This window comes from Amborella trichopoda, chromosome 6 (genome assembly GCF_054954075.1).
Source record: "Amborella trichopoda isolate Santa Cruz 75 chromosome 6, AtrichopodaSantaCruz75HAP2 v2.0, whole genome shotgun sequence".
Lineage (NCBI taxonomy): Eukaryota > Viridiplantae > Streptophyta > Magnoliopsida > Amborellales > Amborellaceae > Amborella > Amborella trichopoda.
In genome coordinates, this window is record NC_142341.1 from 1,411,524 (window position 1) to 1,438,265 (window position 26,742).

The 26,742-nt window shown below is 35.2% G+C and overlaps 1 protein-coding gene across 15 annotated transcripts in view; it reads right to left on the reverse strand.

Annotated features, from left to right (window-relative positions):
* LOC18434578 (protein PUTATIVE RECOMBINATION INITIATION DEFECT 1) overlaps positions 1-26,380 on the reverse strand; it is a 40,016-nt gene extending 13,636 nt beyond the window's left edge. The window contains exons 1-20 of one of the 15 annotated variants that reach the window (XM_088870053.1): positions 24,453-26,380; positions 22,372-22,484; positions 22,112-22,272; positions 21,704-22,009; positions 20,225-21,197; positions 19,310-20,012; positions 18,072-18,352; positions 17,313-17,982; positions 16,133-16,189; positions 10,201-10,326; positions 9,449-9,578; positions 8,123-8,253; positions 7,843-8,005; positions 7,371-7,549; positions 6,969-7,206; positions 5,525-5,626; positions 5,291-5,436; positions 5,074-5,181; positions 4,869-4,957; positions 4,097-4,788 (exon numbers count right to left, since the gene is read on the reverse strand). In XM_088870053.1, coding sequence (XP_088726179.1) covers positions 4,134-4,788; positions 4,869-4,957; positions 5,074-5,181; positions 5,291-5,436; positions 5,525-5,626; positions 6,969-7,206; positions 7,371-7,549; positions 7,843-8,005; positions 8,123-8,253; positions 9,449-9,578; positions 10,201-10,326; positions 16,133-16,189; positions 17,313-17,982; positions 18,072-18,352; positions 19,310-20,012; positions 20,225-21,197; positions 21,704-22,009; positions 22,112-22,272; positions 22,372-22,484; positions 24,453-24,866 — 5,745 coding nt within the window. In that variant the 5' untranslated portion in view covers positions 24,867-26,380 and the 3' untranslated portion in view covers positions 4,097-4,133. Of the gene's footprint in view, positions 1-3,993; positions 4,789-4,868; positions 4,958-5,073; positions 5,182-5,290; positions 5,437-5,524; positions 5,627-6,968; positions 7,207-7,370; positions 7,550-7,842; positions 8,006-8,122; positions 8,254-9,448; positions 9,579-10,200; positions 10,327-16,132; positions 16,190-17,312; positions 17,983-18,071; positions 18,353-19,309; positions 20,013-20,224; positions 21,198-21,703; positions 22,010-22,111; positions 22,273-22,371; positions 22,485-24,452 lie in introns of those variants that run through there. The other 14 variants (XR_016058039.1, XM_088870052.1, XR_016058045.1 and 11 more) reach the window with 14 other exon arrangements.
* Positions 26,381-26,742: the final 362 nt, after the last annotated feature.

A 26,742-nucleotide genomic window follows, 5' to 3' on the forward strand; every position in this document is an offset into this window, starting at 1 on the left:
AAACTTCAAATCCATTTTTTTTCTCATGTCTATGCATCTTGATGTCCATATGATCAATTTGAGAATATTTAGGCATCAAAACAACCTCTTCTAGTGAAATTTTTGAGGTAGGCTCTAATTTGATTGTTTAGAGCCTCAACTCTACATAAACTTTTCCTTTATTTTTAAGGATTGAAAATCCATCTCTTTTTATTTTTATTTAGTTTTCCTTATCTAACATCTCAAGGTCAAGATGATCATTTGAAGAGTTTTCCAATGTCCAAACAACATTTTTCCAATAGGTTTTCGAGTTGTGTATCAGTAATTACTCATATAAACTTTTTCATTGGTAGATTGCATGTAGCCTCTTGGAAACATATACAATTAGATGGAATAGGTACAAAAAAAAGTTTATATAAGGTTGATACCTTAAAATGTAGAAATAAGGTGCACCTCTAAAATCTTTGAAAGGTTGTTTCAATATAGAAAAACATATAATTGATCATCTCAGCATCGGGATGGATGGAAAAGGAGAAAAAAACATATAATGTCCTAAAAATAATACAACTTGCAACACATTATCTGGACTTTTTATTTTCCAGATTTTCATGCATTTATAGATCTGCTTGATTTGAGAAATTTTTGAAAGTTTAAAATTTTATAAATATAGATAAAAATAGATTATCATACCATCTTATAAATTTTCGACACCAAAATTGCACCTCATCACAAAGTTTGGAAGTGCACCTTATTTTAACTATTTAAAGGTGTAACCTTGAACAAACCACACCCCTTGTTGTCTTAGGTTCTGATCATAAAAATTAACCATTAAGGCCAAAACATTTTTTCTAAAGATTATATGCAAAATATAGATATGCTCTCAGGAAAACCCTTGTTAAGAGTATTTGTAAGACCCCAAATTTTGGAGGAGTGGTCCACCCGACCTAGTGACCGGAAAACAAAAAAAAAGAAAAAAAAAAGAAAAAAAAAGAAAAAAGAAAAGAAACTTAAACATGCATCTTGGATCAGTTTGAAAAGAATCATGCACTCAGATTGCGCACGTGCTGTCCGGTTTTTGATACTCATAGACTCTTATGAAAAAAGATCCATTTGATGATACCAAAGTAGATGCCTAGTTTCCAAATCAAGAAAATCTTCCCAAGTCATTTTCCCCAAGGGTTAAATGACCCTTTTTCTCTTGCGAGACCATATTTTTCCCTTCACATGACATGAAGGCTATTTTTCTTATGTTTTTTCACCATTTTACTTTTTTACTTTATAAATGGTCATGTATAGATGTCATGCGTTTGGGCTCTAAAGGCTCGAGAAATGACCTCGGGTCTTGGTGGTAGTATTGTCGAGTCTTATGTTAAGGTCTCTTACTTCATTCTCACTAAAGAGTAGGGGCCCAAATCCCCACTTACATGCCACTTTTACCTACCAAAAAAAATGCAAACCAAAATGGTGTATTTATACCATTTTCATTTCAGTGTTCTATTAATGTTGATAATGCGTAGGCACTTTTACTTACCCAAAAAAAAAGGCAAACCAAAATGGTGTATTTATATCATTTTCATTTTAGTGTTCTCTTATTAATGTTGATAATGCGTAGGGGTGGCAATGGACCATGACCCGACCTAGGACCCAACCCAGATCCAGGTATGGGTCCATAAATTGGACCAAGCGAGTCGGGTCTAGGTCTAAATCCAAATATTGGACCCAAACATTATTCTGGTTTGGTCCTAGACCAAACCCAAATAAAGTTGTTATTTATATAATATAAAATATTTAAATAATATTTAAATAATATTGAAATGAATATAACCATATATTTTTAGTTATATTATTTAACTAATACATATACATATTTAATATAATATTTAAATATATTGAAATATATATATTTTCTAAATGGTTGGGTCGGGTTCAATCGGATCCGAGTCCGATCCTATAAATATTTTTCGGGTCCAAGTCTGGGTCCGACAGGACCGTTGCCGCCCCTAAAAACATGCAAATGCCCTTTTCAATGAAAATAAACGCAATTTGCAAACCTCTCAACTAGCCATGAGCTGTAACAATCATCATCATCATCCATGTTTTATTTCAACTATTCAGAGTTTGTTACAATCCATAGCTTAATTAGTGTGGTCTAATGCAAACACTAATTTCAATTAGCTAATTTAATGTTTGATAGGTTTTAATTGGTTAGACCTATTGTTTTTAACTGATTTAGACTAGCTAAAAGTAATAAAAGGGCCACTTTTTTTTTGTGATATCTCATATTTTAAAGCTATGCTTTCTATATTTTCTTCATTTCTCAAAATCCATGCCAACCTTTTGGATCATTTAGTCTAGCTAAAAAAAGAATGTCGTATCGTTTTTTTGTATTATATCTTATGTATTCCTGCCATTTAGTTGAGTTCGAAAAGTCTTTTTTATTTTTTTATTTTTATTTTTTATTGCTATTTTTTTTAAAGATCCAATCTAACCAATTGAATTAGTTATTGAACCAATTTTACTTGGACCAAACCCCAAACCGATTTAATGAAACAGTTGCAACAACATTTTCATTTAAGTTCCTACTAATTGTTCAAAGCTCTTTCCAAAATAAAGTAAAGAGAAATTTACATCAATATTCCCCTAAATATACTGATATTTAAGATGCTCACTCAAAAGTTCACTTTTACCTTATAACCTTTTTTCTAATTTTATATCATTTTCTAAATTGCCCTACTGCAAACCGAGAAGATCTAAAGTTGAGTTTCAGGTTCAAATAACTTCAAACTTTCAAAATTCGAATTATGTTAGTGAAAAATCTCTCTAAAAACATTGAAGGGGCTTTGTGGTAACAATTAGGTTTCACGCGGTTCTAGGTTCAAAGCGCTCTTTAGTGCAGGTCAGACACTTAATACACCATGCTGACACGTAATAAAAAACTTAGTTTCCACGTAACATTCATTGTAGGAAAGGGGTTGGCTCATGGTCGGCAGCATCTTGTGTTACCAATCCTGCTGACATTACCTTTTAAAAAAAAAAACTAACTCCTGATCTATCTTGAAAATTTCCAGTCCTAGTCAAAAAATTTGAAAAGAAAAACTTAAAAGAAGATAGTAATTGGTAGAGAAAGAGACTTGAAAGATATCAAAAGATATCAATTGATAGAGAAAAAGACTTAAACGATATCAAAAGATATCAATTGATAGAGAAAGAGACTTTAAAGATATCAATTGGGACTTGGGGAGTATGCGATTATTCCCCTGTTTTCCTTTTTGATAGTTGAGAGCTACTTTTGCATTTTCAAATGCTGCCTAAAAAAAAAGCATCCTCTGATTGAAAAGAAATCATCCAATCTGGTCGGTCAGATCTAAGTATTCAAGAACTTAATATCCCTTTGTCTTTTTGGGAAAAATTATCTGGTAATTCTTAGGTGGACTCCAAAATTTAAAATAAAAAAAATATTCGTTAAGTAGTTCTTTCACCCGAGTAAGTATACAGTATGGTCGTGCTGAAGATTGCTATATGAAAAGTTTTGCACATCAATGATATCCAAGAAATTTTTCATATCAAGGAAATTTGATATCTCAAACAAGTATTTCCTTTCAAAAAAGAAGAACAACGAAAAGCAAAAAGCAAGACATGATCCATATGATCATGATGTAACATCATGTGTTATCATGGACACAAGATCATCACTAATCACTGTCCAATCAAACAAGTATTTCCTTTCAAAAAAGAAGAACAACGAAAAGCAAAAAGCAAGACATGATCCATATGATCATGATGTAACATCATGTGTTATCATGGACACAAGATCATCACTAATCACTGTCCAATCAATGGATCGGATGGTGATCGAGGGAGAGTGCGGCATGCAACTGACATGTTTGGTGTGATCCACTCCCCTTCAACCATTGTCCAACCCGTTAATAGGACGGTGATGATCTCATGACCATGCAGATCATATGAATCGCACCATGTCTTAAGACAATAAGCATACTTCCAAGGAGACCACACTAAGCACCATATTATTTTCTTCTTTTCGATAGAAAATGGAAGTTTCAGTTATAGCATAGAACCAAAAGACTGAGAAAGCAAACAATGGCTTTTGGAGTCTTACCAGCTTGAAGCTCTGAGAAAGCAAACAATTCAGCCACTCATCTCAGCTTTCTCTTTGTTCTCTGGAAATTGGGCTTAATAGGTTGGCTCAAACTTAAAACTGCTTCTTGACTATGCTGAAATGGAACCAGCGGCTTCTTTGCAAGAGCCTGGATTTTTGAACCAGAGTTGAGTATGATTGGTGCCATTTTGGAAGCAGAGTCAACTATAACAGGTGATTTTTTCAAACCAGAGTTGACTATAATAGGCGGCTTATTCGAACCAGAGTCAAGTATAATTGGTGACTTTTTCGAACCGGAGTCGACTATGATTGGTGACTTTCTTAGCTTTTGTAGCCTTGGGGGCTCAAGCCTTTCGAGTATACTTGATGTTTTCTCATCCAAAGGCTTGCTTGTTAACTCTATTGCGTTCCCAGCCTTTGATGATTGGAAAGGAGAAAGTACACTAAAACTGTTGTCATCAACAATAAGCTGCTCCCATTCTTCAGAAATGGCTGTGGTTTCATTAACATTGTATGGTTGGGTTTGAGAAAATAGTTCCTGGCTTTCTGCTTTTTCCATTACCTTGATCTTTTGTGTAGGAGAGAACTCATTTGTTTCTTCACTTTCAGATGATATGATCTTATGTTTAGATGGGAGTGATATGCGGGCACTGAGTTTAGAACCCAGTTGGCTGTCAATTGGAGGTATCGATCTGAAAGAATTACATAAATGTGTTCAGAATTTTGCGTTTCAAAGGTTGACAAAAATGTACAGGAAGAAGGGATTAGATACCCAAATTGTAAACTTTCGTTTACAAGCCCATTGACTCTGGAGTGAAAGCCTCGCTCATGGCACAGTGGATTGTAATCTCTTATTTCCATCTGAATAAAGGAGGGCATAAATGAAACAAGCCTTTGGTTTTTCACAATATTTGGGTGTTTTTGGTTATATGCCCTAAATCATATAAAACAATTAAAAGAGTAGAACAGGAGCATACCCTTGAGAAGCTGGCCTCTATGGACCTCTTCATCTCCACTGGTGCACCGGAATCAGAGGTTATTTCAGCATCAGGAATAGGCAAAATTTCTTCTGATCCAGCAATTCTCTGCAACTTAAAAGGGATCAAATCATGAACTAGGAAGCACTGGTGTCTCTTCTGTATTCTCAAAGAGAAAAATCTCTGAGGTTGATAAAAGAATATGAAGGAAGCTGACTCTGAGAAGCATTGGCCCTTTGTCTGAAGGTTGTAGAAGATAAAAGCATGGAAATGTAGCTTCCCTCAGAGTCTCAGTATTGCAGTGTGAAGTGCATACTAATCCTTGGTCCAGTGAATATAATGTTTGGCAAATACCAGCAAAAACTGTTAATTAAATATGATGGAAAAATATTAGAACTGAGTAAAATTTCAAGAACTAGATGAAGCATCAAATAAAAAGAGGTTCTCTTACGCTGTAGATTAAGTTCTAATTTGTTATCACTTTCATCTGTGGCAGACTCGATGTCATGAGGGGATGAGGGGGTTACAATGTATGGAATTCCCAATATGACACCTGTGACAGGAAAGGAAACATAATGGTTTCAAGGCTAATGTCATGAGAGCTACTAAAAAATTGAGTTCTCTCAAAAGTTAAAGGAACAAAAAATCAGCTCTCTCTTTCATCGATAGAAAGGAATTTTCTTGGATAAGAAAGATGGGACTTAAAATCTTGGGTATTAACTCCAAAAGGCTAAGATCTTGAAGAAGGGCTAATCATAGTTTATACAACAAAGAAAAAAAAATCAAATCCAACAGAAAAACTTTTATTTAAATTATTCCTGTCTAAAACAGGAGAAGTTATCAATTTTAGCGAAGTTAAAAAGCAGCAAGACTTTAAACTTTCCCTTAACCCATCCCAAGCCGGGGTAAAGGAGATGGGTTGCGTTAAGTTGGCAGCCAGCATAAAACTTTCCCACATCTCATCATGAATCATGAACCTATGTTATATCTTATTGAGGGTATGACCCTTGGCATAGAAGAATGGAGGTCAAGAATTCATATAGTCGACCCCAAATAATTGGGATAGGGCGCTGAGAGCTATAAGTGAACTAATTTCTCAGATGTGGGATAGGGACCAAAATAGAATAAATTACTTAGCGATAATGTTTAGAATCTCAGTTCGGGGATGGAACTCGACATTTGAGCCAAGTAACTTTGACAAATCTGAGTAGACTCACCCTATTCTTGCACGAGCCCAAAGAAGGCTAAAAAATTGCCCAAAAATACAAAATCTTTGTTAATTATTTTAAGAATCAATAAAAATAAAAAGAAGTAACAAACATCATTAAAAGTCTATAAAACAAAGAAAAAAGTATATAGCAGATGGATTTTGAAAAAAAAAAAAAAGATTTATAGCTTGAAACATTATAAAAATCAAAAAAATGGAAAATAAAAGAAAAGAAAATTACATCATATATTATGCAAAATTCACGGATCATCACAAAAAACATAAAAATTATATATAAACATACTTATACATCATTAATTAATGATATAGTAACAAACTTTTAATTTTTTTAAGTGATTTTAACAAACATGTTGCAGGGTGCCGAATCACAGTCGACCTGTGTCGAGTTTTGAAACATTTCTTGGTAATTAGCAAACTACATTATTCAGGTTTGCGAAAAAATGCAAAACACTATAATCATAAGAAATAAAAAAAGTAATGGGTATCCCTCTGATCAGATTGTATAGTGATTGAGTTTACGATAAGAAACACAAATAAATGCAAAGAGATCATTACTCCTCCAGATAATGGCTAGTTCTAACTCATCCAGTCTATATTATCAAAAATCACTCATTTAAAAAATGCCATGGCCACAAAGGCACAATGGAACAGATATAGCGAGACAGACCTTCACTCAAAGAAGCCAGATTAGTAAGTTCAGTGACATCAAATATGATGGGGTTAGAGGATTGTTGAAGCTTAGCAAGACTTTGAAATGATGGAAGAAACAGAACTGTTTGTTCTCCAATCTTAACGGCATTTTCCAGAACATCACAGATAGCAAGTTCTTGGTTTGTGGCTGGACAAGGGTGTTTCTTCTTATGACCACCCACATCCTCAATGAGCAGGCCATGGCATCTGCATGTCTATTTCAGCATTGAGGAGAGAGAGAGAGAGAGAGAGAGAGAGAGAGCAGTTAAGCAAATCTCATTCCAAAAAATTAGAAGGGATAAACATTCAATCCAGTTGATGTTCTCAGCTTGGCAAATTCTTCTAGAAAAAAGTCACTAAGGAAGAGCGTCATTGCTACCTGGCAAGGATTGAATCCATCGATTATATTAATAGCTGAAGCAAAAAGGTTGCAAGAAATCTGATTTATGGACTCTGCTAGACCGTTCTTGAAACGAAAGACAGCCTGCAAGGGCTCTTCAAAATAGTCCAGGAGCTCTTGCAACAATCTTTTGGCAAGGCCACAAAAAGACCACTTATCTGTTTTTTGCAGCATAAAGGAAAAGTTTGTTCAATAATAATAAATTTGACATTTCACTACATGTCCAAAAAATTTTCTTCTTATATATAAAACTTATTGCAGAGTTTATATGCTTTTCCATCTGCAATTTCTGGTTCTCAGGTATGGGATGATATAACTAACTTCCCAATGCTTTTGCATAGGTTTTCTTGCCTAATTTAAGAATGCCCAACAAGTGCAATACAATATGATAAAAATTGGTATTTGATAACTAAAAGTACGATATGATTTTTATGCTGCTAATTCAGCTTACCCCACGAGCAACGGCGAAACGAGCAATTTTCCAGATCAGAGATATCGTCAACAATTTCCTTGATATTCCTTGAGAACACCCCTGCATGAGGGACTTTATCAAGTAGGATTGCTTCTGATTCTATCATTAGAAACTCAATGGTAATGCAATTATCTGCTGCATCCTGTAAGACCCAAAGGCTCAAATCCAAAAAGCTTAGCTTTGGCTTAATTGTAATGGTTTCCACATTGGATGCAAAGATAGAGCTTACAAAATACTAGTAAGTTTCATTTTCGTGTACCATTAACATTTCTCGTGAAGCCGAGATGCTTTCAGTAAAGAAGGTGCTGATTAGAATCAGTTTCCTCTGGATGCCTTTAGTACCCCAAGAATACAAACCTTCTGTACTCAGGAACCCTATTAGAGTCGATACTGTGGATGATCAAGAAGGTAACTACATTAATGATCAACAGTAATGAGGAACTACAGTGGTTCTTAACCACTTCCAGTATAAGAAGAGTTCAGGACATCAGGTTATATGCAGCATATAAACTTGATCATTGGTTAAATCTATAAAACAAGAAATTCAACCATTGGCCCAAGGTCCTTTTCGAGACAATACTACTGAAGCTTTCTTTTTTTCATCATCATAGCCTTTTTCCAATTAATTGGGGTCAGCTACACGAATCTTGATCCGTCATTCAGCTCTATTTAAGGTCATACCCTCAATGAGGCCATGAGTCCCCATATCTTTTCGGACTATTTCCAACCACTTCCTTTTGGGCCTACCTCTTGCCCTTTTCAATTCTTCCATTTGAACTAACTCACAACTCCTAACAGGTGCTGTACTGGGTTGACACCACACATGGCCAGCCCACCTAAGTCTACTTTCTCTCATCTTATCGCCTATTATAGCTTTCTTTTTTTCTTGTTAACTAAGTTAGGATTACAACGGCCAATATTGTGGAGTTTGGCAAACCCCTGCCAAAATAGAAGTGAAATAAGTGAGCTCAGGTGGCTCAATTGGGACAGTTTTGGTTCTGTCACAATTAATAATGCGAATCCTAACTATGCTTATCCAAACATTTTGGTAGAACTAAAATCCCATCAATTGTAAAAGAGCAAGAGTTCCCGGGTTAAGCCTAATCTTTTGCTAATCAAGATAAGTGGCATTCCAAGACCACTGAACAAAGGATGTTCATCTGGATAAAAGATCAAGATATCCAGTACCAACTCTATTAAGGCTTCAATAAGCATAAGAGGTGTGTTGAAGAACTTTAAGTTAGTGAACAACTTGAAATATAGCAGTTGGCGACAAATGTAATTCACGACTTCATGATATCCTAAGATTAATGAATATGCCATTTTTAAGTAGAGATTGATGTTTGCACAAAAACTAAATAATAGAAAACTAAAACCTTGGCTGCCCACCAAATGATTTTGATGCTTTATATTTTGTAGAGACCTACAGATCACATGCCAAGCAAAGGTTTCTACAGGTCTTTATGGTTTTTGAATCATATGTTACTCATAATATTAGAGTTGTTTTTTATGCATAGGAAAACCTTGTGAAATCTCTTTTACATGAAAAATTTAATACTATAGGGAAGGGAAAGCTCAGTATTACTTTGAGCACTAGATTCTAGCATTGCAGAAGTCATCTGTTCAGGTAGGAAGCAATCAGCTGGCATGCTGTTCACGGCATGATGGAAATCACGGAGACTAAAATTCCCTCTTGGGCTGTATGCAATCCTTAGCTGTCCATCCAAAGGGTAACAATAATAAAAATAATTGGTAGAAACAAGTGCTGTCTATACATTATTGTAACTGTATACCAGTAAAATCATCAGCAGTTCTTCAAGACCAGGAGTAACTTTTTATTAAATATTTGCTACTTGCAGCAGTGGTGATAAATACATTTTGCAGTCAAATACTTCAAGTGATTTTTAAAGTATTTATGTACAAAAAAAATAGTAAAATGATGGTCAAAGATGTGTTGTCTAATTTTCAGACCTAAAAGTATCCCATAAATAAGAATTCATAGTAGCAATAGCTTAGCCAAAAATACACAGGGAACTGCATAATTTCAGGCTAAAATATGTCCTACGGAAACTATTTCTCATCCCTGAAGGTTTTTCATTTTTCAACATAGATTGGAATGCATTAAGCCATAAAATGGCCAGGATTAAGCAAAAACAATTTATCAAAAAGAGGGAGAATCATGTTTCCATATCTGTTTTCTTGCTGAAATATTCAATCACGAAGTTTCACACATAAATGATAACTCATATAAGCAGTAAATCAGCTAGGAAACAGCAGATTCTCCATGAAATTCATCAAAAGAACCAAAGGATTTAAGCATTTCTATCGAATACTTACCTCATTAGAGAGAAAGACTTTGTTTCTGTGGATGTAGCACAACCCGATGCTATCAGGAAGAGTCGGTGATTCTGATTTCCCTTTGCCATTCACTACTGAGTAGAGATTGGCAAGCTGAAGCAAACACTGTTCAAAAAAGAAAGGAAATAAATCATTCCAGGGTTCAATATTTGCCTAAGATCTACGAATTTAGCATTTGAAAGTAAAAATTAAAAATGAAATTACTAGATTCAACGGAAAAGTATAACAAACAGAGTTATCATTAATAATTTTTCATTGAATTTGTGCATCGGCATTGAACTGAGAACATGGAAACAACATCAAAAGATTCATAGCACAAACTCAAAATGATCACAGTTAGACTATTAGGGGACTAAATCACAGATTAAGAGAGAGAAGTAGAATATATTTACCGAAATTGCAGAGAATCAAAAGGATTTCTTCAATTTTCAATTGAAAAGGGAAGAAGAAATCAAAGAATTAAAGAGAACAAAAGTGAAATAGCGAAGTTTCAAGAAGCTACTTGTTTCAGATCATTGAGTAAGAGAGGAGGCAAGCAACGAAGATCCAACACAACACACAGCAGAACCATGGCTTATCTCTCTCTCTCTCTCTCTCTAACTTTAACCGAACTCTCTAGTTTCAAAGGCTTTCTCTCAGTAAATTTAACTAAGCTCTCTGGTTTTTAAAGGCTTTCTCTCTCTAAATTTAAAACTGAACTCTGGCGTTTAAAGGCTTTCTCCCTCCAAAATTAACTGAAATCTTTATTTTTAAAGGCCTTTTCCCGGCTAAGACCAATTCATGTTATTTTTCTTAAAAGAAGAAAAATAACATTTCATGTTATTTTCTTCATATTTTTTTTCATGTTGTTTTTTATTTTAAGATTTTCTAATGTTTTCTTAAGGTACCCACGTAACCGCCCCCATAAAACCTTGTTTTAATTTTTTGTTTTTTTGACTTGTCGATTTACATTGATTCGGATCACTGATAAAGTGACCCAACACAGATCTATGGGATAAACAATTCACCATGCCAATCCAAGTTTTGAAACACTGCATTAGGCTGATATGAGAATGAACAAATTTATTGAACGCTTTTATTGATTTTATATGAATTTGCAAGTTTTATGTTCTCCAATCATTAGGGATTGTATAATACAAAACCATTCACTTTTAGAACAAGGAAGTAAATGGTATTGTATACTTTTATTATTATTATTAACTATTCACATGGAATGGTATCGCTCGTTCTCTTGATCTCCCCGGTAACAAGGGGCTTCACTGCGTATACTCCCTTTAGGCTATTGGGAAAATTACTTTCCATCTTTTTATATATGTGTATTATCTAAGGCCACACAAAGCCGTAACCCAAATTTAGTTTAACATTGAAAAACTTGCAAAATCGACTATCTCAACCTCAAGCAATCATGAATTTTAAAAAATAAATTGCACAGTCGTGCTAGTGGATGTGGTCTCGCTCGTGCTCGTGCTCGTGCTCATGCAACGCCAATTCGCGCACGTTAGCTTTTGGCAGTCAAGACACTTAGCAATTCCATTGAGGTCATATCTTAGCAGATAAGCAATCGTCATGAGCTCAATGCACTTAACTGCATTTCCAAGGAACGGATTCTTGCATGCACAAACAAATTGTTCGATCAGTCAGTTGCCCCGCACTCGCACTTGACCATCATAGTGCAATGGCTAGATCATTGTGCTGATGCCACCATGTAAAGATAAAATATGCCTCGAGAGATTTTGTGGCTAAGAGAAACAGATAGAGCCAAAATACTCCCTTATACGCATATCGCTCATTAACTCCCTCCTATAAAACTCTCTTTTGAAGTATTTTTAAGAACTTCAAACTTTGGGTATGCAACCGTCCCAACTTAGTGATCATAAAAAAAACAATGCCAAAAAAAAAAAGAAAAAGAAAAAGAAAAGACTTCAAACCCACTTTGTAATAACATCATAAGATTAAACATAAAACATCTAAAATTTGGCAGGCGAGATCAAAGAGTGAAACTTAAAATCCACTTGTAATTTGAAAAAACTCATGTGATGATTCTAAACTTGTTGCCAAATTTCAAATTGAGATTAAAGTCTCCATTTGGTGCTGGGCCCCTATTACTAAAGAAGGGTGGGGTATTTCGCAACCTGATGTCTTGTTAAATTTGCAGAATCTCTTCCTAATGGGCACTTTTAAGATTAGATTGAAAAACATTTGGGTAGCACCGTCCTTAAGGGGGTTCAAATTGAACTTTGATAGAAGTTCCCTTAGTAATCTTGGGGTATGTATAGGTGTGTTGCAGAATTCGTTTGATGAGGCTATTTTTACCTTTGCATGGCCGGCTAGTATAGCCACTGAAAATAGTGTTGAGCTACTTGCTGCCCTAGAAACTTTGTAGATCTTTATTTCTAGAAACATTGGTAGTTCATGTGTGATTGAGGGTGATTCTATGAACGTCGTTCAATGGTGTAATAAGGAGCTTCGGGTCCCCTAGGATCTCACATCATGCTAACTTCAGATTATGGACCTAGTGTATCCGTTGTTGTCTATCGCTTTTCTTCATATTTATAGAGAGACAAATTCTTGGCTAGACTATCTTGCTAAAGGAGGCACATCTCTATCGTCTCTTTCTATTTCTCTAGATGTAATCTCCTTTTTGTGAAGCTATTCTAATAAAGGTTATAAGTTCTGTAAAAAAAAAAAAAATCAAATTGAAAAAATCTTTATAAGTAGCACTTTTGTCCAAAGGATTAATCATACAATTTGCTCCTACAAGAACACGATGTACTCATTCAAAGATAAAAAGAACAAATTTATACAAAGGCAAGGCCATAAACAATCAAATTAAGGCCACCTCAAAAATTCACAAAAAACAAGTTTCGATGCCCAAAAATCCTCAATTGATTATCTTGACCTCAAGATATATAGATACGAGAAAAAATGGATTTCAAGTCTTAGACATAGTATATCTTATAATGCATTGCAGACTATATACTTCAAAATTTTCAAGTGCTTATGGATCTACTCAATTTACACTATTTTTTAAGCCTTAAATTTTATAATTAAAGGTAAAAGTAAATTTTCAAGCTATCATAAAGATTTTCAGTATTGAACAATACTATTTGAGGGTACACCTTACGTTGATTCTTTAGGGCCTCGGCTTTATACAAACCCCATCCAAAATAAAATATGAACAAACCGACCATCTCGTACAGCACAAGGTTTTTGACCAAAAAGAATAGTAGGTCGGCTTTGTTCAGTGTTTTTTTGGGTAAACGTCAAAGATTTGAACCCTTGACCTCCTCACCTAAACTATATGTCCGCCCTAAGCTGATTGTAGACCTTGAGTTGCGTACAGCACAAGGTCTTCGGCACCCAAGTTAAGAGGTGAGGTCTAGTTGACGATCAAGGGGTCATGGTCCGGGGCAGGGTTTTTGCTAAAATAGCTGATCAAGAATAGTATCATCTATTTGTTAACATTCAAGCATCACTTACTAAAGCACTCTAACATCTCTAAGTCGGATGCAATAATTGTGAAGTTTGGCCATATATTACTTGAAGGTAGTTTCTTCTAATGTTATCAGTATCGGATTGGCCATCGAATTGAGAAGGGGTATCATCTGGTTAAAACCAATCCAACAACTCATGGAAATATTTGGATTAAATTTTAGAGAAAAACGAAAGAAAATTAAATATAATAATTTAAAATAAAAAATATGTAAAAAAAAAATCAAAACATTTAAGTGATCACACTAACAAAAATCGGCAGGTCCGACTAGCCAAAACAAATCAAACATTAATTTTGACTGGTTATCAATCAAACCTAGTTTTTATCTTGGATCAAACTAGCCAAAACACCAATCAACGGTTCAAAGGAATATAGACTAATGATGATCTTTATTTTTTAAGAATGAAAGAATTTAAGAATAAACACGCGGAAAGTTGAGCAACATACTCATATCCCCCTATTATGATGAAGGTTCCTTCTCTCATAAAGGAAAAATTGTCGGTCTAATATTAGTGACTAAAAAATCCCAGTTCGACTCGAGGAAACTCTTGAGTTGGACCGATTCAGGAGGTTGGCCATTCTCAGTTAAAAATCATGTGAGCTCCATGTTTACTACTATGATTATATGAAATATAACCCGATCTGACTAGGAAATCACCCGAGTCTGACTGGAAATTGGACCCTTGCATAGTCATGAATTACATTTTAACTTTTATACAAGAGAAATGATCCTATAAGACCCTCTTCCACCTTTGTGTGTAAGACCCTCTCCTATTCATGTGTGTAGGATCCCAAACGATCACCATTAAATCTATAAAAAAATCAAATCGCACACCCATGTGATAATTTTTTTAGAGACCCGTGCCAACTTTAATGATGATCCTTTGAGATCCTACAAACATGGTGAGAGAGGGTCCTATGGGATCATCACTCTTTGTACAAATAGTTTAACGAAAACGTTTTTCTCCTCTGCCCATTCATGAGTGGGAAGGAGAATTGATTGTCTCACTCTTGAATAGATCTTTTTGCACTTCAAGAAAATGCTACAAAAATGCTCACCTACCCATTTAAAAAGAAAACTGTTTGCACTTATAGCCAGTACTTCAAAATCTAACAATTTCCTATCTAGATTGTCAATCATAATGTTAATCAATCAGGACCGCACTAGTTCTCAAATGGTAAGAGTCTTAGCCCGATTCCCCTAAAAGTTTCCTATAAAAATAATAATAATAATATATATATATATATATATATATATATATATATATATATATATATATATATATATATATATATATATATATATATATATATATATATAGGAAAAAGTTTATATAAGGATGCTACTTTAGAACTACGGATGCCCAAAATTCATCAAAAAAGATAGTTTTAATGTTGAAAAACCCTTTGATCGATCATCTCGACATCGAGATGTATAAAAAATAAAAATATTTTAAGTCTCAAAAATAATGCATTTTACAACATATTATCTACACCGTCCATTTTCAAGAGTTTCATATGTTTATAGATCTACTTGATTTTAACCATTTTTGAAATTTAAAATTTTATAATTAGATATAAAAGTATATTTTGAGATAATCCTAAGAACATGTTACAATAAAATTATATCCCAATATAAAATTTGAAGGTGCACCTTACCTCTACACCTATGGATGCGTTCGTATAAAAATTGCACCCATATATATATATATATATATATATATATATATATATATATATATGGTCCCCTCAATAACCCCATTGTAAGAATTTTTTATTTTATTTTATTTATTTTTAAATTTTTTCTAAATCACAGGTTTCTAGACCCAATCCAGATCACACCAACATATCGATCCGACACAAATATGTAGGTGAACAATCCACCCCACTAAAGAATTTGACAATCCTATACCTAATGAGCCTATTCCTTGATAGAAATAGGGGGCCGTCCAAACTAGCCTCAGGGACAAAGCCAAACAAAAAGATAAAATACATTCTTGTATTAAAGAAATAGAGAAATCTATGGAGCAAGCTAGCCCATAACCACCAAAACAGAAATAGAGAAAAAAAATGAAAACTAAAAATAGATTCAAAATCATGGGAAGCTTGATAAAAGGAACATTATATGCATTTGGTATAAGGTGAAGATGTGGATATACATTATTCAACTCCAAAAGTGGGGTAGGGGCCTGTATTCTCCACTGATCTACCCAAAAGAAGAAACAAAATTTAGAGTGAGGAAGACTGTTTTAGAAAGCCATCTATGCCTTCCAAAAGTTTATTATTACTATTACTATTGCTATTATTACTATTATTATTATTATCATTATTATTATTATTAGAAGACGAAGACATAAGGCTGAGCATAAGTGCTCTTACATGGCATAAATCCTTAGGAATGCATATCACATTGCCCACCTTGTCTTCGGTGTGCTTGTCTTGGGTATTGAGCATGTATGCATGTTTCCTGCACACCTGCAAAATTCACAAACATTTTCAATCCCTGAAACATGAGGACTGCTTTGTCTTATTACATTCCCATCTTCTTTGTTGCATGGATTGGTCTTTCCCATATGGATTACTATTTGATGAACTATTAGTTTCAAGACTTGGCTTCCCTTATTTGATGATTATTAGAAGGCAATCAGAGAGGGAGACAGTTTGTTGAACTCTTTTAACTCCAGGCTGAATAGTTTGGCGGAATACGACCGGTACATGGAAAGCCACAGATCTAGTTATGTTTGAGGCAAAGCCAGCTAGAGGAACATAACATATCTCCAACTTTGTGCTAGGGATGGCAATGGACCAAACCACACCATAGATCCGACAGGTAGACCCGAATTTAGGTTCGGGATATGGGTTCAAATTTTGGACCCAAAAGGTCGACTTAAATACTATTCGGGTCCAACCAGATTTGGATCCAACCGGATTTGGGTCCAACGGGACCCGACCCGAATAATATAGGTATATGTTATGCGGGTATTCCAATACATTTGTTTCTTAGGAATTTCCGGTTATTGCGTAAAACACTAAGGAATGTGGGTATATGTGAGTATATATAAATGTTGTGCAATACTGTAAGTGTTGCCAATAACATGGGCATATGATGGTAAAAAAAAAGGGCAAAAAAAAAAAATGAAACTCATAGCTATAGGGTGGCAATGGTCCCTACTAGACCCAGAACCCAATAGTTAGACCCAAGACCCAATGGGTCCGAACATGGGTCCAAATTTTGGATCCAAAAGGTCGGGTTCGGGTCCAAAACCTGGACCCAAATACAATTCAGGTCCGTGTCTAGCCGGGACCCGTACGCGACCTGTTGCCACCCTACTTTTTTGCAAGGATTCAACCTTCATTCTTTTGTTCATTTAAAAGACAATACCAGGTCCCCATTTTATCTTATTTATGATTTTCATGTCTACTATTAATAACAAAAATACACCCTAACAAGCCCAGAAGAGGATCAGGCTAACGATCTTCTAATCATAATTGTCAAGAAAACACCGGTTTCTGCAACTATGGAGGCACAAGAGCACTAGACTACTTACTACACTGGAAATTACTTAAAACATAAAATTTTAGAGATGAGAATTGTCACCTGAAACACACTGTGTAGGCCCCTTATCTGTTCTGCGGTAAGATATCCACACCTCAAAAGCTCTTGAAACAAAAGCACCATCTCTACAGTCACTTTGCTAGCAGAAAGGTTGCTGATTATTCCAGAGAGAGAAACGGCCTCGAACACAGACTTCATCCAAGTGGGAACCCTTTCCAGTCTCAGAAGAGCAATGGCTAAGTGAGCCAAAGGCCTGTGCTGGTTCATAAGAGACCTTGAAGCCATGCTTGGAGCTGCCAGTGACAAGGCCAATTCCTCCATTAAAAACCTGCACCATTTATCTTCGTGGACTGCTCTCTTCTCATTTGGCCCAAACTTTTCCCATCCCAATAGTATAGACAAACAGAGACTGCAACTCATTGAGATATTGACATCCTCATGGAAAACCAGGCCTTCGAGCACTGCCATCACAGATTGTATATACCCAACAGAGCAATTTCTCTCATTAGTTGTACGATTCCTCTGACTGGATGTATTGGTGAGCAACTCTAAGAGGCAAGAAGAAGCAATCAGCTTAGTGGAAGAGGACCCAAAATGTATAAGCCTGCATAGATCATGGCATCGAACAGATATCACTGAAAGCTTTTGCGATTCTTGAGAAGATTGCAGGAAGTCGTGCCAATCTATTTGTTCCTGTAAAAGACCTCCCAGGCTGAACAAAAGTAGATGGGTCACTAGTTCGATTAACGACATATAAGAAGATAAAGAACCTTCATTAATTTGGAGGACTGGATTTCTAACCTTCTTAGTACGAAGAAGTAGAACAAGAGCACTGAATTTAAGGTTTCACCAGAGCTTGTCTCTTTATCTTGGTCAGCTAGAGCAGGACCCTTTTCACATGCTGCTTGTATGATGATATGAAGGGCTGAACCCAGTGAAGTGTTAAGGAGAATTGCTTTAGATGCTTCTAAAAGTACCTGATCAGTGGAACGATATAACATCAGAGAGAGGATGGCAATTAGGAGATGCCCTTCATGATTGCAGGTGTTAGTTGCCAACGTAGGAATTAAAAAGTCCAGAACCTGTTAATAGAAAATAGGACATTGGATTAGTTCTCTAGGTGAAGATATCAGCAAGACAAATTGCACAATAATCCAACCGCCACCATCGTCTCTCTCCATTTAGAAAGACTGAATAGGGAAAAATGGGTTGACAATGTATCTTATATCCAATTTGCTTTGAATGCCATTTTCAAGAATAGATGAAGAACCTACTTATGGTAGAATTTGAATGGGGACAATGTGAGTCAACAGAATACTGTAAATGAGATAATCCTCCATGAGGACAGATCTATATATAGTCCTTAAGTCATTTTTATCCTTTAATCTACGTCAAAGGAATTTAGGCAACTTAGTGATGCTGTAGTTATATACAAGTCATTTGAGTTTCAGCTTTAATTGACCAGAATTATTCTCCACAGTTTGAGCAAGTTCCATAACAAAGAACTTTTATCTTTCGTTTTATGGGGAAAATAGCTGTATTCATGAAAGTTGGCAATGAGTTCAGCAGTTATAATCGTAACTCTGTGGCAAACTGCCACAAGCAAGGGGAAAATTTCGAGAAAACTACAGTTGGATCAAGAATACAGAAAAGGATACTTCATCTTTTCATTTTTGGCTCTTTCACATTGCTTTTATGGTGAACGTGCAGCTTTGTAGAGTGTATGTATTCAGCCTTGCAATACATTCCATTACATTTTTTTTTCTTCCACAATTCATTCTAAGTTCAAACATCTGCATTGCTATCAGAGATGGTTATTTTTGTGAGGATAACAAACTTCAAATTAATTGTGAGTAGTTTGTTTTTTTCTCCAGTTATACTTTATCAGCCAAGTATTGCACAAGTGAAGATCTGAAATAGAAACAATGTGATGAAATTGAAAGATTGATGATTAACTAAGCAATTGTGATCCCAATGAAATTCAAAAGCTCTGAGATCAAATTTTTAAATAAGCTGTACTGGATCCAGAACTAGATTACCTTCAGAGTTATTGCTAGCCATGATTCATGATTTGAGAGGCTTTGAGTATCCACAAAGCGCAAAATATTGAAGACCAATAGCGAGCAGATTCTTAAGGTTCTGGGAGATTCTGGTTTTGAATGGTATACATACTTAATGGTTTTGGAGAGACCATACGAGCAAAAAAGGTTTGAAGAATCAGGAAAGATGTTTAGTACCACTAAGATGAGATCCATTAAAGCTGCACTATCATCCTCACAGCATGCTTCTTGCAGTTGTTTCAATAGAGAAACAAGCAAAGATGCCCCATTATTGTCTCCTCCTACTACTATCTCCGCAAGAACATTGGTATCCAACACTTGCCTGTCACTTCTAGGGTCTTTTAATTGGTTTTTTTCCGAGAACATATATTTACAAAAAGAAAGGATTTGATTAGACATGGGGCCACTTATCTCATCCTGCTGAAACAACCATTTCAGAGCTGTTTTATGTATTCTCAAAGAAAGCATATCCCAACCTCCTTCAGCGATTAAATGGAATAGGAGCTTCTCTGCTTCCATGCTGAATGGTATTTGAGAGTTCATCAGGAAGCCTCTATATAGAGAATATAGGTGCACCAGTTGTGTTAAGATGATAGAATCAGCCAAACCACAAGATAAATTGGAAATATTCACGAGAATATACTGCTCTAGTGAAGCCAGAATCTGGTTCTCATCTGCAAGCCTATCAAAACAAAGTAGAATGTCCTCAAAAACTAGAAAGATAACCCAAAAAAACTAGAGATATTCATACATACTTACGTATATAAATATATACTAATTTACACACACACACACATATATATATGTATATACATACTAATTTACATATATAGTTACATGAATAAACACATGTGATTGCATGTTGAGAGAGAGAGAGATTTTATTTGAATGCACCTTTCATTATACAATGAGCTGGTGTATAATATGGAAAGAATTGCAGATTGACATGAAAGAAGGGCAGAATCATGAGAACTCTTCTGTCCTAAAAGAAAAAGCAACTCCATGGGGTCTGATGGTAAATCCAAGTAAGCTTCTGCTATAGAATGTCCAATGTCCCACCCCAAAACTGTTTTGATAATCAAACTGAGCATCAAAAATACTCGTTCTTTCATTTGGGGTGTCGGGAACAAACCCAAGCATCCAAAGGACAGGCTGAACCAGGAAGAAGAAACCAAAGTCTCTGTAAATTTTCTCACTCTGTGATCAGACCTCCTAAGTATTATTGAATGAAATACTTCTAATACACCAAGAAATGTGTTCTCGTCTTCTACTTCATTGAATATTCTTCTTACGTGAGGCAATATATGTGTTTCACATAAATCTATTAAGGCGTCAGATAATCCAGAGCTATCCGAGTTTGAATCGCGACCCTCCTCACAACAGTATGCAAATGCTTCTTTCAAAAAATATAGAGAGTATAGCAGCTCTTCATTTCCATTTCTACAGGGTATAGACAAGCAAGATATAACTGAATTTTTCACAGCTTCATGGATGGTCTCTTGTAAACCTGGTACAGCATGAGAAGAGGGTGTTTTCAAGAGGGATACAAAAGCTGAGCAGGCCATGGTGAAGGTTTCAGTGAAGGGGCCTGATTCTCCACCAGTATGCCCTTTCAGCATACTCGTCAAGATCGACATAAGCTCCTCTGCTTGAGATTTTGAAATGATTCCAGGGAAACTGGAGATGGCTTTCCATACTAGCTTTACAACCTGAGCTTGAACAGGATGAAGAGGTATTTCTGATATATATCGGAGAACACGAACCAGAGTAACAAATCCTACTGCAAGCTTTTGCCTGAAGGTCTCCTCTGCATTTGCCAAAAGATCCAGAACTCGAATGCAAGAAACAATGAGAGGATCTCTATTTTCTGCACTCAAAAATATATTGTTAGCACTTCATTGCATCACGAGATAATCCAAAAATCTACAAGGAACTAAGGTTCCCCAAACAAGTGAGCATAAGTATTGAAGGAAAAGGCTGTTCTACACCCTGCAACCAAACTAATGCAAAAGAAAGATCAACAGCCTGATTATTTAGGGCCACTACTAATGATCAACAGCATGCAAGGTAATGGGTTTTCCAATCTATAAGCATATCCATTCTGCATTTTCATAAAAAGACAAGGCATACTATACACATATTTCCTACACCTAAGGATTCAATCTGAGGATATGGGTTCACTTAATGGGTTTTCCAATCTATAAGCATATCCTAAGGATTCAATGTGAGGATATGGGTTCCTAGAAGCAACACAATCTAGCACTAAAGCAAAGATATACTTGTAATGGCATCTCAGAAATATGTACAGAGTTGGAAGAATAACCAAAATAGATGCATAGTAACATAAATGGAATTGATCAATTATGGAATTACCTGACAATCGCAAGATCTCAAATACATAGTCGCTAACACCTTCTTCGACAAGGATACCAGATTGTTTTACCAGACCAGATTCTGATAATAGGGAATGAAAGATCAAATTCAGAGCACTGATCTGTACTTGCATCTCTGAGGACAACAATGGGCCTTTAATTGCATCTACAAATAAGTCTACTAGAGCTGTATCAGAAGCATGCTCTGAAGTTTGTGAGAAGTTACATGCTTCTGATGAACTACCAATGAGACTATCTCGAAATGAACTATCAAAATACCCCTTTTGAGCTAACACTGTCAATAAAGCTGTCAAGATTGAAAAACAAAAAAAAAATTGCATCAGAAAAAAGATATTGAAGAGGAAAAAGGAGCCACAATAAAGGAAAGCACATAAAAGTCTTTACAAACCCAAGCAATTAGTTCTAACATCATCGTTTTGGGTCTTCAATAGAGCTTCTAGAGTAAGATACAACAATCTGGGGCAGAAAAATAAGAATTCATTGCTCTCTGGATCTTCCAAGATTGATAGCTTGTATAGTACAAATGTGAGTTCTCCTCGAATCTCATCACTGTTAAAAATTAGAAAACAGTCAATACAGTTGAATTAAATACAGAAATGGCAAAGAGTGAAGACAAAGTTGATATGGATTGTAAGGGTATTTCTTCACCTGGGTAGCTGAAGTCCATCTATAAGGTTTGCAATGAGGTTTTCTTTGTTATCAAAGTTGGTTGTTCCATTATCAGGCTGTTGATGATCAAGGAGGATACCAAAGCAATGGAGCTGCAATAAAAGCAATACCCATTTTAGCCTCACAGTCCATTGTCTAGGCAAAAACAAAGTTAACATATAAACAATGGACTTCTGCAGTTCTTTAGCCCATTAGTTTGTGAGATTACTATTGACATCCCATAAGTCAAGTACAGAATAGGATCTCAAATTCAGCTAAGTATGGCCAGCCGTAAATGGACAGAAATCCAGAAAGCTTACATACAAAAGAAAGGTTGAACGCATTAGTTTTACGTAAAGTAGTAGCATTTATTAAGTAGAGTTCATAAATTAAGGCCTCTGTAGTTGTCCAATTGAAATCATTCCTAAAAAAGACAGCATTTCGGCTTTCTTTGTAAACTGGATATTCGAAACATGTAAAACTTTTTGAGAAGTAATATTTTTTCTTTGGAAAAGCATAATCTATACTATACACAAAATAGTATGGTATACTATACCATTGTGTGTATCATAATGACCCTATATTTCCTGTGCTTCCCTTCAAAAAGAAAAAAGAATGAAGACCTAAAATAAAACACTGCTAGAAATAGCTGCTCTTCTCATCTTATAATCAATTTTTTATTTGATTCTTCAGCAGCTCCCAAAAGATACAAAGAAAACAAATCACATTTCATCTATAATGTGAAAAACATTTATTATTTAATTTGGCATCATTTATGAAATCAAACATATAAGCCCTGGCAATCTTGTGAAAGAAAAAGAACAGGATTCAGGAGTTCTCTGTGCAGCAAGAATAAAATTGTGGATGAGGATGTTTTTGGACATTTTGTGAAAACAATGGTTCATTTGGCTCAAATGATGAAAAACATTGCAAGCAATGCCACCAAGGTCCCTAAACCAATTTGGTGGGAATATTTTAAATTCAAAAAAAGAAAAAAGAAAAAAGAAAAAGAAAACATAGAGTTTTGCAGGCTTCTCTTCCTTTTTCGCATTAATGCTAAGCTCCTTTCAATCGTTTGAAAAATCTATGTTTAACATTAATTGTAAAATTTAAAATTTCAAAAACAGTGCAGATTGAGCAGATTTATAAACACTCAAAAATCTTGAAAATAGATAGTTCAGATAACTTTTTACAAGATGTACAATTTTTAAGACTTGAAATTCTCTTTTTTTCTTTTTTTTGTATATCTATATATCTCAAGGTCGAGAAGATCAATTGGTAGGCTTTCCTACCTTCAAGACATTGTTTTCTAATGGACCTTGGAGGTGCACCTTACTTGTAGTATGAGGTTGCAACATTATATAAACTTTTTCTACTTTTTCCCAGTATTCAAAGTAAAGTAATTTAGCATTAACAATAGGGTGTGATTTGCATAAGGATGCAACCTTAAACGATCAAAGTAAGGTGCACCTCCAAATTTTGTCATAATGTAATTTTGGTGTCACAAATTTTTAGGGTGGCCTAAGGATATATTTTCATCACTAATTATAAAATTTTAAACTCAAAAAATGGTTCAAATCAAGTAGATCTATAGACGCATGAAAATCTAAAAAATGTACGGTCCTAATAATGCGATGCAAGATGCAGTATTTTTGTACTCAAAATTTATTTATTTATTTATTTTTATATCTATACATCTCGATGTCCAAATGATCAATTAGAGAGTTTTCAAACATTAATACCGACAGAATCTTGAGGTGCACCTTAATTTTCCAATTTGAGGTTGCAACCTTATATAAACTTTTTCCTAACCATAAATTTTGCGTTATTGAAATGGAAAACTAAAAGCAAATAATTTCCAATTTCATGAAAAAAACAAGAATAGAAGGACGGTTCACAAAATATAAGACAATACCGAGCATTAAAAAAAGCAAATAATTTCCAATTTCATGAAAAAAACAAGAATAGAAGGACGGTTCACAAAATATAAGACAATACCGAGCATTAAAAAGGGAAAATAAAATAAAATCGGGTAGAAAATATTATTCTATTTATAGGAAAATACGCTTCTGTTCACTTACTGTGTAGATTTGGCTCCGGCTCCACGATAATCCACGGGAAGATAAAAGATCGGCAATTCGAGCAAAAAATTCACCACTAATCGCCGCATTTTCAGAGCAAAGATCGGCAATCAAATCGGCGATTTGCTGAGCTATCGATTCATCAGCTCGAGTTGATAGGGCACAAACCAGAGGAGCAGAGATGAAATAGGCATGAAACTGCAGAAGATTAAAGCGAAATTTCTGATCGGCCATGGCTATAGAGAGCTGAGAAAGAGCATAAGAAACATGAATTGAAGGGGAAAAGGGATCAGAGATTAGGTTTGAGAAACAAGATAGGCAAATCCTTCCTCCTCCCTCCGTTTCCAACGAAACAGAGGCCCTGTGGCCTCTGTTACAGGTTGTTTCCTCGCTTGATTCAACGAATTCCTCCATTTGCAGAGGGATTAAAGCTATATCTCTGGTCTAAATTGTGGATCTTTAGAAGCTCTAAATTTAGAGGACATTGCTCTATCTGATTCTTGACGTGCTATTTTGTATTCTAGCTAGCTCCTCTAAGTTTAGAGACACATTAACGATGAGGGCTGTATTTCGACGAGTTCCCCTTTTTTTGGAGGCATTTGCAGTGACCTGAATCTCGATTCTCTGGTTCCATGAATTCCTCTATTTTCATCGGAGGTTTTACTGATCTCGATTTTAAGAACTTGATCTCCTCCATTTTCAGAGACAATTATGCTGTTGTGGTACAATTATGCCATTGTGGTCCTTTAACTTTCTAGTTTCACGATTTCTTCTCATTCAAGGCAAATTTCTATTCTTGAATCGCTGGTTCCTCCATTTTCAAACTCATATTTATTGCCTTTAGCTTTCGCAAGTTCAATGCAAGAGCCGTCTACTAATTTTGCAGATGATTTTTCTCAAATCTATCTGATTTCGCATGCGTTTTTTCTCTATATTTTCGTGAAGTCCTTCACGTTTGGTGTTCTCTATTGGCGGGATTTAAGGCATCAAATTTTGAATAACCCAATTCAATGTAAGGCGCGCCTCGCGACCTTGGAGAGTATGCAGTCGAAACGTATATTAGTTTGGTGCACCTATTGTGAAATTTGAAGTTTTAAAATGGTGTAAATTACGGTTTTAAAAATTTGCAAACCGGACCGGAACCGACCGGTTAGGATCAAGAACATCAGGTGCCAGTCCGGTCCTACCTAAATATTAAGGATCAGTTGGTTCTCCGAATGGTTTTGTCATATAACTGGTGCGACTTTATTTTTTAAATTTTTTTGTTCCCTAATTTTTTAATTTTTAATTCACCAGTTCACTAGGTTGGATCGCCAATCCCAACTGCCGATTTAGAATGGTTTTTCAAGAGGGAGGGGGCGGGTAGGAACGGGTCTGATGGACATGTGGACCCAAGAAAATGGATACAACAGTATCTAGATATGATCCAAGTCGGGTCTAGGTCTAGCTCCAACTTAAATCCTATCATGTTCAGCTCGGGGTCGACCCAACCCAGTATTTATATGTAACTATATATTATAAAATATATAGCATAGTTTTTTTTTTAAAAAAAATTGGTTTATAGATTTAGACCCAGCCCCAGCCACGTCTAACCTAAATTAGTGGGGCCGAGTTAGGATTTGCATCAATCCCAGATCCAACCAATCCATCCTTGATCCTAAAATATAGCATAACTATAAACACTCGAAAATCTTAAAAGTAGAGATAATATGTTAAAAAGTTGCACTACTTTTAGTACTAGAAATTTTTTTTTTTCCTCTTGATGGGCATACATCTCAAGGGCGAAATCATATATTGGAATCATTGTTCGTAAAATCGTCCCATCTAACCGCTAACTGCCCGGTTAGATCGGAACCAGCCTGTGGGCCGGGTTTTGGTTTTGGGCGGTTAGGGTGATCAACTGGTATTTAAAAAAAAATAAAAAATAAAAAAATTGTATATAAATTTTAAAAAATAAAAAAATTGATTTATAATGCATTTTTAAATAATCTTTACATTATGGTAAAGATTTAAAATTGTTTTGGTCATTAATACTCATTTTTATATTTTCCCATCTTTTTTAAAAAAATTTAAAAATGGCCATTAGAAAATATAAAATGGGATAAAATCCCTTTTTTCATTAATTTTCAATTTCATTTGAATGTGTTTTGTTTTAATCATTCTTTATATGTTTTTCATATTTTAGTAGATTTTTTTTATCTTTTTTTTTTTAAACACTTTTTTGATCGCTCGGGACTTGCTTGGTTAGGGTAATTAAATCGGCCAGTTTACCGGTTAGGCTGGTTAAACC